Source organism: Cicer arietinum, chromosome 5 (assembly GCF_000331145.2).
Source record: "Cicer arietinum cultivar CDC Frontier isolate Library 1 chromosome 5, Cicar.CDCFrontier_v2.0, whole genome shotgun sequence".
Lineage (NCBI taxonomy): Eukaryota > Viridiplantae > Streptophyta > Magnoliopsida > Fabales > Fabaceae > Cicer > Cicer arietinum.
This window is the reverse complement of record NC_021164.2, coordinates 73,250,263-73,270,001: the sequence shown is the minus strand read 5'-3', so window position 1 is coordinate 73,270,001 and position 19,739 is coordinate 73,250,263. Positions and strand designations below refer to the sequence as shown.

Here is a 19,739-nt window from a genome sequence, read left to right as displayed (position 1 = left end):
AAAATCATATATATAATGTGTAAAAAGGTGTGAGCTAGGTAGAAGACAAAATATGTCGTATGTAAATAGTTTATGATTGGGTAGACGGTATATATGTGGGGCTCCTTATCTATTTAGTATATATTATGCAAGAATTTTGTACTAATAACTTCTAGAAAGTTGCATTCACATTTTTTTAATGATGATGAGGATGTTAATCATATCATTCTCTATACATTTACTTGTTATATTATTACTTCATCTGTAGCAAAATAATTGCTATGTTTAACCATTTTACAAAGATTAAATAATGAATCATAAATGAAAAAAAGAGTATATATGTGATTTTATTGTATTATCCTTCATAATTATTAGTTTATTCTATTTATCATAAATATAAAGTGAATAATAATAACAATGTTAATTAGATGACAAAATTAAAATTAAAAAAATTGCAATGGAAATTAAAAATGTTCAGTTTTTTGGAATAAATTTCTTTTATAAATGTGACAATTATTTTGAAATTAAAAAAAAATAGTAATTATGATTTTATAAATTGTTGACCTCCTTCTCAAACTCCAAAGGATATTTCAATTCAACTACTTAACTTGAATACCTCCTTTAAGAGTTTTAACATAGATATTTTTTACCAAATAATAATTTGAATTTTGAATTTTTTTTTTTTTGCTGCCTAATGTTGGATTTAAAATTGTAAGATAAAAGAAACACAAGTTGACAATTCTTTCTATTTTGTTGAAATGGAAGATATAAGATATATATAGTATCCCATAAAAGTATTCATATTCTCGAATCTATTAAAAATCTTATCTCTTTTGACAAATAGTTTGACCACTTGAAACTCTCTCTCTCTCTTCTCACATGAGATACTAATATAATCTTATTAATTAGGAATTATAAGTGAACATTATTCTTCATTTTACTAGTTTTTTTTTTTTTTTTAGTTTTAATTAGGGCAAATCCAAATTTTAATATAGTAATATATAGAGTTTGTTCAAAATTTTATGTTGCATAATGATATTATCTGAATAGTAGTTCTAAATGATAGACATCTCTCCTCTCTTGCTTACATGTTCAGTCGATTTTTTTAAAAAAAAATATTTAAAATTATTGAACTTGCTACAAAAGAAACTTGATTAGAAAAATTAAAGAATAATGAGAACAATGTTAATTGTTATAACACAACTACTAATTAATTATTTATTTTTTGGAAGAAAACACAAGCGCTGAATCCAAGTATAATGAATTGATTATTTTTTAAAAATATTTAATCGTTTCATCATCTAAGAACTCCAATCATTAGGTTAAATATTACACGACCCAAAGATAAACAAACTTTAGTGGTTTGAGTTGAAAGGCACCTATCAAGGAAGCAAGTAAGAAAGAATATGACAAGTGAAAAAGAAAGCAACATCCGCTCAGAAACATGTTTCTTAAGCTTTCAAATCATACATTTATGCCTAACTACTTATTTTTTGTATCATGGGAACCATATAAACTCAATACATGTGTTCTTTTACCAAATTCATTTGTTTAATTATTTGCATTTTCCTACCAATCACAAGTTGCTTGAGATCAAAGTCAACTTTGTATGTTAGTGGTTTGGTTTTATTTCTCAAGGATTAGAAAGAGACAGCCACTATATATAATTTTGAGAACCAGAAACTTATTTGTTAAGAATCTCAATGTCACCAATTATAGTATATGTTAAATCAATTACTACAACTTACAAGTTACAAGTAATGTGTATAGTAGTTGAAAAATCATATGGATAAAAAAATTACCAGCTAGTATGTCATGTACTATATGAATCACCGACTAATAATTCAATTCAAAGTATGATGATTGAGCAATTGAAATTGAAGTGACTAGTAACACTCGATCGACTATGTGAACTTTTTCACTTTTAATTAATTGTTGGGTAGAATTAAAATTTTATAAAAAGGGTTTCTTGATACTTTAGAGTCTATCTAATATATAGTAACTAGTAATAAGTGGTCGAACTCCGGATTTTTCTATCATAAAAAAAATATATAACTATAATATAATATTTAAACAAATCAGCCTCTTGCTCTGATTAGACATATATTGACTTAGGATATTATTTCGTCTCTAAAAAATTGGTTAATATTTTTAAAAAATTATAACACTTAAGTCATTATATGATTAAGTAGAAGTAAAAATTTAAAATAGAAATTGTGTATACTATTCGAGTATAAACAATAATAATTATAATTGTGGAAGGTTTTTGTTAATAATATTGTAACAACAAGTCAGATTGAAATTTGGTCAATCCAAAACACCATTATAAATTTATATTTACATTATTCTATTTAAGTTAATTAAAATAAAATATGACTTCTCATAGTTGAGGTCTAGACAAAAAAAATAATAACAAAAAAAGTTAAAATTTGAAGGATGGATGGCATAAGCATGATGCTAGTTCTCAAATAAACTTTGTTCCTATAGTCTAGCTAGCTAGCAAGTTGGTGAAGAAAGTGAAAGGCATGTAGACATTGATTCGATTCCATGTTTTTCATAGATGGCAATTAATTAGCGGTGCCACGTTGACAAGGGAAAGACAAAGAGTAGGTGGACTAAACCAATAATTTGGCATGATTGGGTATTTGATTCTATATGAGGATTATGATGATGACTATAGTAGAAGTTGGCAATGATATTGATGGAGGAAGAGACAAATTGTTGGTGATGATAATGTAATTTTCATATATGTTCCGGCCTTTAAGGTCAGTCCACTAGTGGGAATTTTGGGTTTATGCTCTCTGTTAGGCTTTTTTCCAAGTCCACTTTTTCTTTTCTTAATTTACCAATTGTCCCATGTCAACAAAGTCACCACTTTTGTTTCCACATAGAATTATATAAGCTTGATTTTGATTGTAATTTACGTAATCATTTTACTGTATTATTGTTTCATCACCTACCTAGCATCTAGTTTCTTTCTCTTAGATTCATTCATTGAGTAAAACAGGGACAAGCCAATGCCACTAACAAAGAATACCAACCAAGTGCCATGACTCGATTTCATTTCACATAGTGATGACATGATTTATTTATTGTTAGGTAAGATTTTCCTAACTAAAAGTCATAGACTAATTATTCAACGTACCATGTTTTATTTAATGGGTTGATTTTTCCAAACAAATTATCTTTCATAGACATCTGTGTCAATGAATAAAATTTATAACCACAAATTTAAAAGAGTCAATTGTTTGTTAATTTGCATAATATTATATTGGTGGAAATGAAATTAAGAGTAAATTACGAAGGTTTGGGTTTTAGCTAAGATTATTTGTGTAATACTATCATTTGTATGAGTTTTAAATTATATAAAATAGTAGTTAAATATTTTAAAACTTGAACTATAAATGGGTGTTTAATTTGTTTTTTAACTCCCGCTAAATGGGTGTTACCATAAAAAATCTACATTATAAATACTAAATAGTTGTTTACTGTCCTTCGAAATAAAAATAGTTGATAAGATCATAAAAGTTAAAAAAATAAAAAATAAAAAAGTTGTGTACTGTGCATATTTTAAATTATACATTATTGTGTATGATTTTATCTTCACCATAATAAAATTGAAAATATAGTAGTAAAAAGCAAACATGAAAATGTGGAGGTATTCCCGTAAAAAAAACTAATTGTTATCAAATGGTGGGCCTTTAAAAAAAATATTAATTAGTAGTGGACCTTCTGTTGTCAAATGACTTCCAACAGATTGAATTTCATACCTCCACATCTTAGTTTTTAACCTCATATTTTATAATTTTTGTATGAATTTCTAAAAACATTTTCGTAGAAAATACAAAAGTTTTAAACAAAATCGGCCTGTTATATGTACCCATATTTATATTTATTTTACATATCAAAATTTTTAGTATGTAAATTTTTCCTTAATTTTTTATATTCTAGAAATTTCATTTTTTAAATTTTCAGATATATAAATTTTTTTTTCAATTTTTTATAAACAGAAGATTTGAGAGTTTTTCAAAATTATAAGTATGTGAAATTTTTTGGTAATTTTTTTGTAAATGTCTGAAATTTCAAAGATTTTTCTCAATTTTTTTATGTACAGAAAATTTTGAGTTTTATATACTTTTAGTATATAAGTTTTTTTTTCAATCTTTTTACAATAGGAAATTTTGAGTTTTCAATTTTTCTGATATGAATAAATTTTCTCATTTTTTTCTACATATTAAAAGTTTTGCTTTTCAAAAATTTTTATACGAAACTTTTTTTCTCAATTTATTTTTCACATCAGAAATTTCGTTTGAAAATAAAAATTTTAATATATAAAATTTTTCTATATTTTTTTTCCATAGAGAAAATTAGAAATTTTTAAAAATTTCTGATATGTTAATTTATATATCAAATTTTTAGAAAATAAAATTCATACAGAAAATTTTGTATTTGCATTGGATAAAAAATGTATTTAATTTTTTTTTAATTAAAAGTGATGAAAATTAAAATTAAAATAATAAAATTGAATTGTTTTTTAATAATTATTGAATAGGAGTTAAAGTGTGATGTATAAAATTCAACTTTCGGAAAAGGTGTTCATTAAAACAAAAAAAAAAAAAACTGAAGATTGTTAATTTTAATTTTTGATTGTGTTTTACTTTTTAATTCAACTTTCTGATATGACTGTGTTTTACTTTTTAATTTTTGAAAATAATTTTATAAATAAATTTTGGAAAACTGTTTTTAAAAAAAAAAATTAAAAAGATTGTTTGACAACTCTAGTTTTTAAAACAATTTTTGACTATAAAGTTAAAAAAACTGAAAAAGAAAAAGTAAAATATCATTTATCTGTTTTGCTTTTTTAATTTTAAAAAATATAATATTAAAAATAGTTTTACAAAACAGTTTTTAGAAACAAGTACTCCAAACAAGTTTTTTTATTTTTAAATTTTCAAAAACTAAAATAAAGTTTTTGATATGTGGATCAAACAGGCCCTTATTTTGTTCCGAAGGCCAAAGGCCAAAAGGCATTCTTGAGCATCTATTCTTTGCACCAAAATAATAAAATGAAATCCATAATAAGTCATACAAACCTGAAGTCAATTTTTATAATCTGTCTCAAGCAATTTTGTTTCTTATTTTTAACTATAAAATTTTCATTTTGTAGGTTCGATCTTCATTGATGTCGTTAAAGAAGGATAAATATAATTTTTTTTATAAATGTTATCCTAATAACTTTTATATCATTCCTCATTTTAAAGTTTTAAAAAAGAAACTACAAAAATCATTATTTGCTACTCCATTGAAGTTTTTTTGTTTGAGTAAATTTTATTAAATTGATTAAGATTCAAGTAGATGATACTATAAAGAAGGTTCATGATTGAAAATTAAAGTCTCTATTTATTCAATTACATCATAACTCATAAGAATTTTAATATAATTAAATTATGACTAACTTAAGAGAACCTAACATTTACCCTTACAAATAGAATCAATAAATTTTGATAATTTGAGAATATAACGAACTCTTACATATTGTCATGCATCTCAAATTATTCGTATATCTCTGATAATCCATTATAATATAAAAGATTAAAAAACTTTACTTTTAAATCAATACAATTCACTATAAAATTAAATAGGCATTAAGATATCATAATTTAATTTGTGAATAGGATTAAAGGCAACTTATAAAATATATATATTTGTGATCACAGAGAATAATGGATTAAATTTTTTTATCACCCTTTACCCTTTTTATCAAACAAAATGGAATCTAAATGCTGAAAAATAATAAATAAAGTACAAAATATTTCTCATGCCAAATAATTTACACAACATCACAAAAATAAAATCAATTTATCTGGCACTAGAATAACCAAAATTGAGCTTATAATTTCAAAATCATAACACTAATAGAAAAATTAATTTATGTCAGTTTACTATCATAAGAGAGAATTTGTAGAGAACGTTTTAGACTCAAATCTTGAGATTTTGATTTAAAATAGTACGAATACGATTCTTAGATTAAATAACACCGAATATTTTGGATTTCTCAAAATAAATTTTAAATAAACGTTGTTTAAAATTGAACTAAATACATGGTATTAGACAATTAAAATGTTTATAATATTTTACACTTGAGCGTGTAAATAACAATAAAGCAACATAGAGTTTTTATAATAATTAAAAAATCAAGTATGTAATATTTCATATCATAATTAACAAAATTGAGCCTAAAATTATTTCACAGTCATAAGACTTTAATAGAAAAGAAAAGAGCGTTACTAATATATAAAATAGAATGTTAAAATGATATTTTTAGGAGAATTTTACGGTACATTTAAAAATTAACATATTTTATTATTATTAGATTAAATCAACAACAGTTGAATGACATATCATTTATAAATAAATTTAATTATATTTTATATTTAACATTACTAAATTTTTAAGTTTTTTCTTTTTTATCTATTTTGAAATAACGTTTTTTGTTATAATTTTTAATTAAAATTTTAATTTTAATTTCAACTTCGTAACAATTTATTTAATTATTAGAATCAAAATTGAATAGATAAATATATCAAAACTCTTAATTTAGTATATTTTAATAGACACCATAATAATGTCTAGTGGACAAATTAAAAAAAATTATTGATCAAAATATTTATTGTATTGATATGCACCTTTTTTTTTATAATATCTTAAAACTTATCTATTTTTAGGTTCAAATATTGATAATATTACCCTTATATATAAAAGTTATTAAGTTTCTTAAGCAAAAAATTTCCTCCCAAATGATAGTCAATATGTAATTTACTTTTGATACTTAATTATTAATTAAAATTATTTTTTTGGTATTTCAATTATTGTTGCCTACTCACGTTCTTCACATGTTGCATTAATCTTAATATTACATAGAGATTTTCCACCCAAATTAATGGTATATTTGTAATATTTTTTATCATTCACTTTTTTAAGTATTTGCAATATTGTGTGTTTTAATTTATTTAACACATATATCTATGATGATTTTTCCTTTCTTTTCTTTTACTTAACTACGTAATAATATTTTCATTGTTCTAATAAAGTTTTGAATACATGTATTTCAATTTTTCAATGCATATAAAATACTTCAATAATCCTTTTAAAAAATTTAGAAGTAGCTTTTCTTTTTTTTTTTTTGCTGTAATTGTTAGACTTTAAACACTATGTTTTAATTTGATTTTTCAATTTATTTTTTGGAATTTTCACATAAAAAAATTGAAATATGAAAACTCTTTCTCCACACCACAATCAAAGTAGGGTCGTTCTATTTGTGAGCGATTTAAATAAATGTTTTAATTTTTTAACATTTAATGTTTAATGTTGGATTCTTTGTGACCGATTTTTATTTTAGTAATTCATAAAACTCTTTGTTTTTCTTAAGTATTCTTCAATTTTCTCATTTCATTATAATTTATAGTAATAATAATTAGAAATATTATTAAAATTTATGGCACCTTTAGCTTTTCCTACATGAAAAGAAATGTACACTATTTTTTAGCGATAACAAATATTTCATTTTTATTTTTTTATATTTCATTATATAGTCTTCTCATTTTTTATTAGTCATTATTTCATATTGCTTTGGCGACCATCTTTAATATATATTATCCTTTTATTTTGTTACTTTCACCATGATTATATAGTCTGTTTTTTTTTTATTGAGGCCAGTCTCCTTATTTTATTATTTACTCTATTTCCATTGTATCCCTACATTTGATTTTATCTTTCAATCCAAAGTTGTCGTTATATCAAATAGAGGTTTTTAATCAAGTCCCTCATTCAACAATTGTTTTGAGGGGTTAGATTCTTAAAAAAAAATATATAAGATAACCCTATCGTTGTATATGTGTTCTATGTTAATGTTGGTGTGCAAAATATAATTTTTTTTACAATAATTTTAAATTATATTAAACATTTTTTTTTGTTTTTATTTTAAGAACATTGTATTTTTAGTTAATATATTTTTATCAAGTATAATAAAAAAAAACTTATATATTTTGCTTACAAATACAATTATCTTATACATCGCACAATATAAAATCTAATTATTTAAAATAACATATAATTTTCACATTTAACTAATATAAAATATTTTTAAATTTCATTCATTTTTCCACGCAAAAAAGATAAAAGAAATCAAGAATGTAATTTTAAAATCAACTTTTTTTTACAAAAATATTAAAATTAACTTTTTTTTGACAAAAAAATATTAAAATTAACTTTTTTTTGACAAAAAATATTAAAATTAACTTAATCTTCTTAAAATATTTTGTTTTTGATGAATTGTTGAAATGATTACACATGAATGCGCTTCGTATAAAATAAATTCTCAAGTAATTATAACACAATAAATATCAAATTGATTAGGTATGGAATAAAATTAAAAACAGTCCTTAATATGACACATTAATGGGGTGATCGAGTTATATGTAAACGTCATGTCCCACAAAAAAAAAATAATAATAACCACATTTGAGAATACGATATTTGGGAAAACAAATTTTATTCTGAAATAAATCAATATAAAATATGTGGAGATACCAAAAGTTTCAAAGAAGGTTAATATCTCGGAAATATTAAATAAATAATTTAAAAAAAAAATGAAATATGAACATTTTCTATATGGGCCCATGCACCCAAACACGCGCAAGACCACGAGCGAGGTTTGAAAAGAGCTGCTTGTCATCATCTTCTTCGCTCGTCAACATAGAAACAAATGATCATATACCCTCTAATCTATCACAACTTTGAGGCATGTCTAATTTAAAAGAGATTCTGATCAAGATTATACAGATACCAGTAAGCATCCGACATGTTAGATATTAAAATTAGTGTCGTCTAGAAAACCACTAACTCTAAGAACATTTGGTCAACTCAACATGAGTTTATTAAATAGATCATACAATTTTAATTTATATATTAATATTTTATTTATATTAAATTTTATTACAATTTAAAATATTAATTTAAATATTTCAATTAATATTATATATTATTTTAATTTTAATTTAAAATAAAATTAAACTTAAATTTTTATAATAATAATAATAATAAAAATAAAGGTAACGATCATAAAATTATTATTATTAATAAATTAAAAAGAAATTAATAGTCATAAATTAATTAAAAAAAAATATAACGATCATACATTTATTATTATGACCGTAAAAAACTACGTAACTACACGCATGCAGACGAATGTATTTGGCTATTTTGGAGATGTTATAAGCTTCCATTTAAAAAATTAATAATTTTATTAAGTTCCTAATATTAAACCCCTATCAAAATAATTTTTCTAATGGTCCGGTCTATTATTTCATGGGTCTTAAGCGAGGGAACTTATAGGCCCAATATTTTGAGATGTTTTTCTTAAAAAAAATATCAAAAAATATGTAAAAAAAAAAAATTCTTAGAAAAATTTTAAATTATTTTTTCTCAAAAAATTTTGTAAGAAAAATTAAAAAAGAAAATTATTTTTTTCAAAAATTAAAAAAATTTCAAAAAAAAACCGTAAATCATTTTTATCAGAAAAAAAAATCAAAACTTTTTTATCGGTGAATTTTAAGAAAATAAAAGTTATTTATAAAAAAAAAAACTGTAATTTTTTTTTTTAAAATGTGGGTCTATAGGCCCACTAAGTCCATAAATTTTTAGGGGTTTTGTAGTGTTAAAGGCTTACTTTTTAGAGGTCTTTTTAATTATGAAATTTTTTGACCCCTCCAATATATGAGTTGCGACCAATAATTGATGGATTTGTCAAATTGACAGCTCTATTTAGAACATCAAGCAAAATGTAATATAGAGAAATTCATATTAACATGGTTCAATCTATACAATTCTTATAAATATATTTCTAGAATCATTGTAGCTAAATATATTTCTAGAATCATTGTAGCTAGTAATCAAGCCTAAACTTCAGCACAAGCCATGCATCATTTTGTATTTGCTTTTTAGCGGTATCAATAATTCATTGCAAGCACAAAAACAAAAATCAACTAAGTTAATTCCTCCCAAAAATCAAGCAAGATAGAACCAAATAAACCACTAATGCCACAAACTCATAACTACAGCCAGCAATCCATACATGTTCAAAATCAATACATTCATGTAACTGAAATGCTAAGTAAGAAACAAAAATTATTATAAAATTATTGGAGAAAACAACAAAAACTTGCTCACATAGGGAAACACTTTTTAATGGTGAAATAAATTGTCACTTCTCGACGGAAACACTCCTTGATAGATGGAAGAGGAAGACAAATAAAATTTATCGTCGATGCAGAAGTAGAAAAATGTTGCGCCGAACCAACTCATCGTCGACGATAAAAGCTGAAGTTCGTCTGATTTTTGCTAAAAGTCATTCCATTCGCGTTTTCACTAAAGGATGAAGGTTAAAGGTTGAAGAATGAAAACGTTGAAGGGTGAAGACTGAGATTGTGACTGTGTTTGTCTCGTTTTATGGCAAACCCATTGTGAAGGATGAATGTTTAGTTCGTGACCAAATGAATGATGAAGAATAGGTTTGCGCTGAAGGATACAATTGTAATAAACTAATTCACTATGAAGCCCATGCGATTCAAGCTGAAGGATGAAGGATGAAGAATGGGTTCATGCACATATTTTCTAATTTTTTTGGTTAATTTAGGAATTTTTTTTTTTAATAATATGCTTGTTAGAACGGTAACAGATCTAACAAAATTCGTGATAATAACAATTTTGTCACCGTCTTTTTTTGTTGTGCAACCTTTTTTTAAAAAATGTGTATGTTAGAACAGTTCAATTAAAACAGATCTAACAAAGTTTATCATAATTACAAATATGTCATCGTCTTGCTTATTAAATTAGATGTATAACAATCGATTTAATATCGACAATTTATCAAAGTTAAAATGCACTAGTGATTGAACATGTGTCGTTCTCTCATTTCATGCAATAATTCGCTACATTTTTTTTAATCTGACATGATTGTTTGTAGCAAAGTTTGTACCCAGTCAAGTCCCACAATATCAGTGGAAAGAAAAAACGAATTAGAAGGTTATTATAAGTACAAAAAATTAGTTTAAGTTTTTCCACCACAACAATTTTAGGTCTATATTTATTAAATAATAGTTAGTTAATTATATTAACTTGTTGTTATATAAATTTTGTATATCTTAATGTAATTCTTCAATTATTTAATATACTTTTATTTCATTTTATGATTTATATCTTAAATTGGAATAATATTTAAGAGAGTTTTATGATATTTTCATACAAAAATTGTAATTTAAGAAGATTTATAATCTTTCCACATAAAAATTTTATAAGAGGAATTGTTTGAAGCGAAAATTTAATTTGAGAAGATCAATAGTTTTTAAGCATTAAAACTGTATAGAAGGAATTTACAATTTTGTCCTTCTAAAAACTGTAAGGCAAAATAATAAAATATTTATTATGAGATTGTAAATTAAATAGAAAGTGTCAAACCACAATAAAATTTATGCTTTTGTTCTTTTTATTTTTTATTTTTTTATTTCATGTGAATGTATTTCCGCTTGTGTTAAAATTTTTCTCTTAACAAGGCAATATCTCGACAGCAGCCCCCTAGAGAATCACTGATAATGTTTTTATAAATAATTTTTGGGTGGTTTAGTGATAAATAATATGATATGTGAGATAATGATAAATTCAATAATGATTATCTCATAATTAAAAACAATGACTTATTTTATTAAAAAGTGGACAACGATCCACCATTGATTTAGACAACATGCTTTCTCATCCCAAAACCTATCGTGGCACCACGGCCTTTGGTGTTGTGTGATAATTATCAAAATTTCACCTCTTATTGCCAATTAAATTAAAAAAAATTATTGGATTATATCCATGTCACTCAAAGAAGAATCATACCATAGAACAATAGCAGTTGATTAAAAAATTAAGAGAAAGATTACTACTGTTGTCCGTAAATGTATATGACTCTTTGACTAAATCACCAGATTAAATGCTTAATAGTAATAATTTTTATTATTTTTTAACTTTACTCTTTTGGAGAAAAAAATTAACTCATCTTCCATCAGAATATTTATTTCTACCTAAAAAAAATATTAAAAAATGAATTCTAGAAAATGGAGAGAAAATTATCGAATATATAATATTTTAGGGATATAGTACATATGAATCATGATGAAGAATAAAACATTTAACAATCCTATAAAAAAAACATATAATTATCCATATAAAATTATAATGCCATTTTTGTCCGACATTAAATAATATAAGAAGGATGTGGATTGAGATTGACGTGGATTAGGCAATGCTGCTTTTTGGATAGGGACTGCCAACTAAGATCGATATGGGCTTTCTTGTATTAATGATTTTCGTTTATCTCGTAGCTGGGCAATTTGTAATTTTTAAATCAAACATCCTTATCTCTTATTTTTTTAAAGAAAATGCTAATAACGTTTTTTTTTTCTCTGACAAAATGTTAAATAATGTTAGTTAAAAATAAAATGGAAAATCTTATAAGACGTGATAATTTTTTTATAAGAATTAAAAGAAATTAACTAACAAACAATGTATTTTGTCAAAAATGAAAAAAACAACAAACGACGTATTAAGCCTAATACCAAAATTAACTAAAAAATGCACTAATATCAAAATTATTAAATTCATTTAATTTTTACGTTTTTGTAAAAACATTAATATTTATGACAATAAATTAAAGATGTGTTTGGGGTCAAATGCTAGATTGTAACAAATCAATTCAAATGACTAAAGTATAATTCATTTGTTGACAAACCACATTACACTAATATATAACATACTTTTTGACTAACTTGTGACACTTCTTGAGCTAAAAAGACCTTATAATACTTCTTCATACGCAACTTCAACTTCAAGAAACGTCTAAGAATTTTCTCAAAACATGTAGTCAGAATTTTCATTTTTCTTACTTTTTTTTTTATTATTTTAATCGAACAAATTTTAGTATTAACTAAAAATAATATGGTATGTCATTCTATATTTACAAATTACTACTCTTAAATAAAATATAAACATAGATAATGTTGAAAAAATTGATTAATTTTTAATTATAGGTAATTAATTGCATAATTCATACATTTAATCAGATATTTTAATTGTTAAATGTTATTTTTATTAAATTTTAATGTAACAGTACTCGAATGCTATTTCTACCGAACATTGCTAATTTAATTAATATTCGGTCTGGTCTGTTATAAGTAACTACTAACTACTTAGTATAGTCTCTATATACTCAACTCTCCTACTATATTGTTAGCTTGCTCCTTAAAACTAAATGATCAATCAATCCAAATCACATTCAATTGAATTATGCTTATTATAAAATTCAATTGAATTAGATTCGATTTTTGTTATTAAATAATCTAAACTAAACCGAATTACGTGCTATTTTAACAGTTGGATTAAATAAACTTGGTGGAAACCGAACTGTGAATATCCTTACTAATCATCAACAGTGTTTATTATCATATATATATATATAATTTATTTGTTATACCTATCGATATTTTATATATTCCTTTGAATTATTTGTGAATGATTAAATTTAAAAATAATAGTACATGCTAGTGATTACGGAGGTGGCCCCAAATCCCAATCTCTTAGTATAAAATTGGTACTAATATTTGTGCCTTTCCATATGCAGTGTTCCAAAAAGGGAAAGAAAAAAATCAGCGGTCCTGTAAAAAATGGCTACGTAGCTAGGAAATAGCCATATCTTATATTGCTTATCCTTCCCTATTTTCATTATTTTGTGTATGTGCTTTATTTATTTCATAGTATTTCCAAAACACAAATTCACCATCCAAAATTACAATATTAGTAGTACTCTGATTTTAACGACCACCAGAAAGTATTGAGCAAAATGATTCAAAGAACTGTCCCGAGTTTAAGGAAATTGCTTCTTCGACCGCCTGGTTATCTTTCTTCATCCAAGGTGATCAATGTTTAATTACTTTCTTTATTTTCCTCTTCATAACATTTTTGTAAGTCACTAAGTAATTAAAAATGCATACTTTTCTCCAAAACAATTTAAGGTGTTTTTGTTTCTTATCAAGTTTCCATTATACCCGTATCTCTGTTTCATCGATTCTCATTCCTTTTCTGGTACTCTGTTTGGCCTTGGAAAAAGTAATCACAATTGTAAGACCAAAATACAAGGGTTCCCAATTGTCTTCAATTTAAATCTCCTAACTGTCCAATATATTTTAATTTATTTATAAAATCAAAATCTAAATTAAAATCTACTTTATTTTTTATTATTTGATCTCAATCAAACGTGCACAATATTGCTAACTGCAGCAAATACTTTTAAAAAATGATTGAAGTAAATTCAAATTCAAAGATAAGTAATTTCTTTGATCATAAAATAATTAACTTATTTGTAAAAAGTATTTGTCTTAAAATAATTAATTTTTTATTTTATTTTTAATATACTTCTTTTTAATTGTTTCATTTGATTGATATTACTTGTACTATTTTTATTACAATATTTTTTATTATGTATTTATAACATTAATAATACTTCAATATTTAATAAAGATAATTTAATAAAAGTAGTATTATTTCTCATTCATTTGTATATTTTTTTTAATATGTGTTAAATGATCAAATAACTTAATTATTTTGAGAGGGATAATACTACACTTAATTAATTGCATCATATTTAATGTTATTATAGACAAAATATCTTCAAAAATATTTTCTTGCAACATTAAATGAAAAATAGAGTTAATGTAGGATATATAGATATTCTTTAAGAAATGCTAACAAGTGAAATGGTCAATTGGGACAATAAAAGAAATAATATTAAATATATTTTTAAATAATAAAAACAATTATATTAATTAATATAAAAATTTAATTTATTAAATAAATAAGTGATACTACCTTGTGACACAATTATATGCAAAACTTATGAATTATTATTAAATGCACAACTTAATAATTAATATTTAAAAATATATTTATTTCTCCTTTCGTCTTAAAATAATTGTTGCATTTGATCATTTTACAAAATTGAAAAAAATATAATAAATAAAATATTTAGTTGCAGTTTTCGTCCACCTATTTTTATCAGTTCACAAAATTAATCCTCCTATTATAAAATCCATTATTTTTTATCATTTATTATGATTTTGTAATTAAAAAATGACTATTTAACGTGTTTTATATAATGATGTGAAATGACTAAAACCCATAAATTTATTATAAAACCATTAAAAAACTTTAGTTTCAACTTCAAAGAAATTATTTAGTTTTGCAATTTAATTAATGACATACGACTAATTAATAAATTTTGATCATTAAATTGTATATCACGTCATTTAAAACATGTCATATCATAATTTTTTAGTTTAAAAATCTGAGAAAGAGATCGAAAATGTCAGATTTTAAAATAAGAGGATCAATTTTAGGAATAAATAAAAATAGAGAGACCAAATTTATAATTACATTTAAATAAAACAAAAAGAATAAATATTGTACTAAATTGTACTTATTGATAATTGATGTATTCTATTTATTATAAATATAGATAAATTATAATAATAATTTGAAAATAATGCACATAATGTTAATTAAAAAATACAACTGAAACTAAAATAAAATCAAAATTACATTACAATCTAAAAGTGATATTAATTTTTGGTAAATGTTACAGTTATCACGGGACATACTGGTAATAATTTTCATAAAATAGATTATCAATGGGCCACCCAAGCTTTCGTAGCCTTTTAGTGTTGGTCTCTCGCACTATTGGACACTTAAGAAAATGATTTTTTTTCTTCCGCAACACTTAGAAAGTTTATTTTAACTAAAAAAAGTATTCATTAATTTAAATTCATAAAATATATCAAATACATAAAATAAAATAAAATAAAAATAATACAAATTCAATGTCTTAAAAAAAAGTATGAATATATGAACAAATTTACAAGACTTAAGTTAAAGGCATAAAACAACGAAATTGTTATAAGAGTAGCAAAATCAAAGTGAGTGGAACATACATATTTTTTTATTTGTAAGTTGAAAATCAAGTCATTTACTAAATATATAATGGATTAAAATTGATTTCTTTATCTAAATAACGAACACTATGATAATATGAAAAATCAAATAATACACACAAAGATAACAAACAATACATAATCATACTTAAACATTGAAACAATAGAGAAAAAAATAGATCTATATAAAAATCACTTATTTAAATTAAATAAAAAATTTATGTAAATGAATGATTCCAAACTAAAACATATCTCAAAACTATCCCGTCTTCGTTGAACGGAAATTAAGAAAGAAAAAAGTAAAGAGAGAATTAACAGAATAAATTGATCATAATATATGATATTAACTTTAAAATCTGCTATTAAAAAAAATGAATTTATCTGGAGGTTTAAAAGTGAAAATAAATTGAACGTTGCACCTACAACCCAATTATAACATAAAATATTTAATTTGAAGCTGATTGAATCATTCATTTAATTATGTGCTCTTAACACGAAATTGTATCGTAGCAGATAGGAACTTACCAAAGCTATGCATCTCAGCCCTCATCTCTTCAAATTCCGGACTCAACTTACAGGTAACTTAATACTTGATTGAAATCACACATGATTATGAAGTATACATCTCACCATAAAAAAACAATTGAAAAGTTGATATATTTTAGTTTAAATTTTAAATACTATTTTTCTTTATATTTGATTCCAGCATACTTGTAATGGAAAATTTAATATGGATTAATTGACTCATTGTTGTTCTCTTTAAAAATCTAGTGATCTTGATGAGTATGCTAACGTGGACTGGGACAACCTTGGTTTTGGACTCATGCCAACCGATTTCATGTACGTTACTAAATGCTCGACGGGCCAAAATTTTGGACATGGACAGCTCGATAGGTATGGGAACATTGAACTCAGTCCATCAGCTGGGGTCCTAAATTATGGCCAGGTATGGTGACTGACGTCAATCTTTTTCTTTTATTTTTGTTGCTATCTTCTTTGAAACTGCATAAAACAATTTGTAGACTACACCTGTAGATAAATTAAATACAAACATGACTCAATTAAAGATCTCAAGATAATGTGTACCAAAAAACATAAAAGAATAATCTCAAGATAACACTCCAAATTAATAATGATAAGGATAGCCTCTAAGTTAAAAAATTATTCATTCTAAGAAAAGAAATTTAGAAACCGTTGCTTTGTCCAAGGACATACATTCAATAAACAAATAGTGATATATAAGTCATAAATATTTGGATTTCTTAACTATTTAGATAAGATGTTTGATCTTTGATGATGAGTATGTAAAAACATATATTTTGAGAAATAAGTATTTAGTCTTGTCAAAATAAAAAAATCAATAAAAATATATTTTTTTTATGAAATAAACATTGAATTTATTAAAAAATAAAAGTAATTATGTTTTTATATTTATTTTGATAAATAATTAATAAATACAGAATTTTTTAAAATCAATTAATACATTTAAATAATAAAAATAAAAACTAATATTTTTAAAAATTGAACAAACTATTATTTTATATTTATTTATATATTTAAATATAGAGATATTCACGTCTAAAACTGTCCCAAATAAAAATTATAAATTAATCCAAAATTAAAAAAAAAATCAATTTTTCAGCGGTTTTTTTAATCATATTTTACGAGTACTACTTGATTTTTTTTTAATCATATTTTACAAATACTACTTGAATACTACTTTAATCATATTGTACTTATTTATTATTCTTTATTTTTTGTTTTATGATAATACTACTTATTAATTCCATATTATTTATTTCTTTACTATTTTAGTCTTTTAGATGTGATCTAATCGTGAATTATACTTATTCTAATAGTAATGTGATTGATATTTATTAGGTCGCAATGTAAATTTTTAGCATGTTATTAGTTATGTATGTTAATATTGTTTAGCTTCGTAGCAGATATTTAAAAGAAAAATAATAATATATTACTACTAAAAGCAAAACAAGGCACAAGACATATCTAGGTCATCAGCAAATAGAATTTGAGGACACAAGGATTGTGGTATGATTTATTTAGAAAAATAACAATAGTTATTGAAATAAAAAAAAGGGATTATTCGAAGGAACGAAAGCATACAGAAAGGAAAACGGGAAGCTGCTTCTATTTCGTCCGGAAGAAAATGCAATTCGCATGAAGATTGGCGCGGAAAGAATGTGCATGATATCCCCTTCCATTCATCAATTTGTTGATGCTCTTAAGCGAACTGCTCTCGCAAATAAACGTTGGGTACCTTACTTCCCATGCTCTATACATACATTCTTTTCTATTTTTTCACTTTTAACTATTAATTGCATCCAGGTCCCTCCACCTGGTAAAGGCTCCTTGTACCTTAGGCCTCTTCTCATAGGAACTGGCCCTGTTCTTGGATTGGCCCCTTCACCTGAATACACTTTTCTCATATATGCTTCCCCCGTTCGTAACTATTTCAAGGAGGGTTCTGCACCGCTTAATTTGTACGTCGAAGAGGATTTTGATCGTGCTTCTACTCGCGGCACTGGAAGCGTTAAAACCATTTCTAATTATGCACCGGTATCAATTTCTTATGTTTTATGTTTTTAATTAATACATTCGATTACAATGTTATGCTGCTTAATCACTACTTACTTTGATTTTTAACTGATTACTTAATGTTGTACCTTATAAAACCAGGATACTGAATACAATATTGATAGACCGACACCAATAATAATTCGAGAAAATTAATTAATTGAATGTAATCAATATGTTAACTTATATGTTTGTGCGTTTAGGATTTCTATCTCAACATGATATTGGATAAAACGGTATTAGTGTTAAATACTTAATAACATAATACTACTTGTTTTGGCGTTTAGGTCTTGATGGCACAAACTAGAGCCAAGAGCAGAGGATTTTCAGATGTGTTATACCTTGATTCAGTCAACAAGAAAAATTTGGAGGAAGTCTCTTCTTGTAACATTTTTATTGCTAAGGTATTATTCAAATCATTTCTCCTTTTCATTTTAGTTATAAAGATAGGTAAGATGTGTTGTTTTCTTATGTTTGTTGCAATACTCGATATGTTATTAGTGACGGAAAGAAAAATGTACAAGAAGTTATGATATAATCGACTATATTTGCTTGCAACTCGTCAATCTAACTTGGATTTCAATTTCTTAGGGAAAAATAATTTCAACACCTGCTATCAATGGAACCATACTTTCTGGCATCACTAGAAAAAGTGTCATTGAACTTGCCAGTGATCTTGGTTATCTGGTATTGTTATATCTTTTTGGCTACTATATGATATTGGACATAATAAGATTCTTGCATTTTGTTGTTTTCTTGTTTCTATCTGAATTATGCCGTCCATTGTTGTCCACTCGAGCTATAATAAGGTGTCAAAAGGCCATTGAAAATTGTTCACGATGTTAACGGTCATCAATTGAATAATAACATTAGCTTGTTTTTGAAGAAGGAAACCACCATTGATTGTAGCTCACAAAAATTATTAGAAAAGTTCTAACATTATAGCCCACTTTTTTTCGCAACGCTGTCGTATCAATGTTTGGTTAACCAATTTTGATACTCCATTGCTATATTGTTGTCTATGCATTATTTTTCTCTTTCAAGTGTGTTTATCGATTAAGACTTTATTGGTTCAGGTGGAAGAGC

General features: G+C 24.4%; 1 protein-coding gene across 2 annotated transcripts in view; it reads left to right on the top strand.

Annotated features, from left to right (window-relative positions):
• Positions 1-13,674: 13,674 nt before the first annotated feature.
• Positions 13,675-19,739, top strand: part of LOC101491461 (branched-chain-amino-acid aminotransferase 2, chloroplastic) — a 7,400-nt gene continuing 1,335 nt past the window's right edge. Inside the window, exons 1-7 of one of the 2 annotated variants that reach the window (XM_073369098.1) lie at positions 13,675-13,987; positions 16,572-16,636; positions 16,830-17,004; positions 18,156-18,332; positions 18,537-18,635; positions 18,941-19,057; positions 19,245-19,738. In XM_073369098.1, the coding sequence (XP_073225199.1) occupies positions 13,916-13,987; positions 16,572-16,636; positions 16,830-17,004; positions 18,156-18,332; positions 18,537-18,635; positions 18,941-19,057; positions 19,245-19,499 (960 nt within the window). In that variant the 5' untranslated portion in view covers positions 13,675-13,915 and the 3' untranslated portion in view covers positions 19,500-19,738. Of the gene's footprint in view, positions 13,988-16,571; positions 16,637-16,829; positions 17,005-18,155; positions 18,333-18,404; positions 18,636-18,940; positions 19,058-19,244; position 19,739 lie in introns of those variants that run through there. The other variant, XM_073369099.1, reaches the window with a different exon arrangement.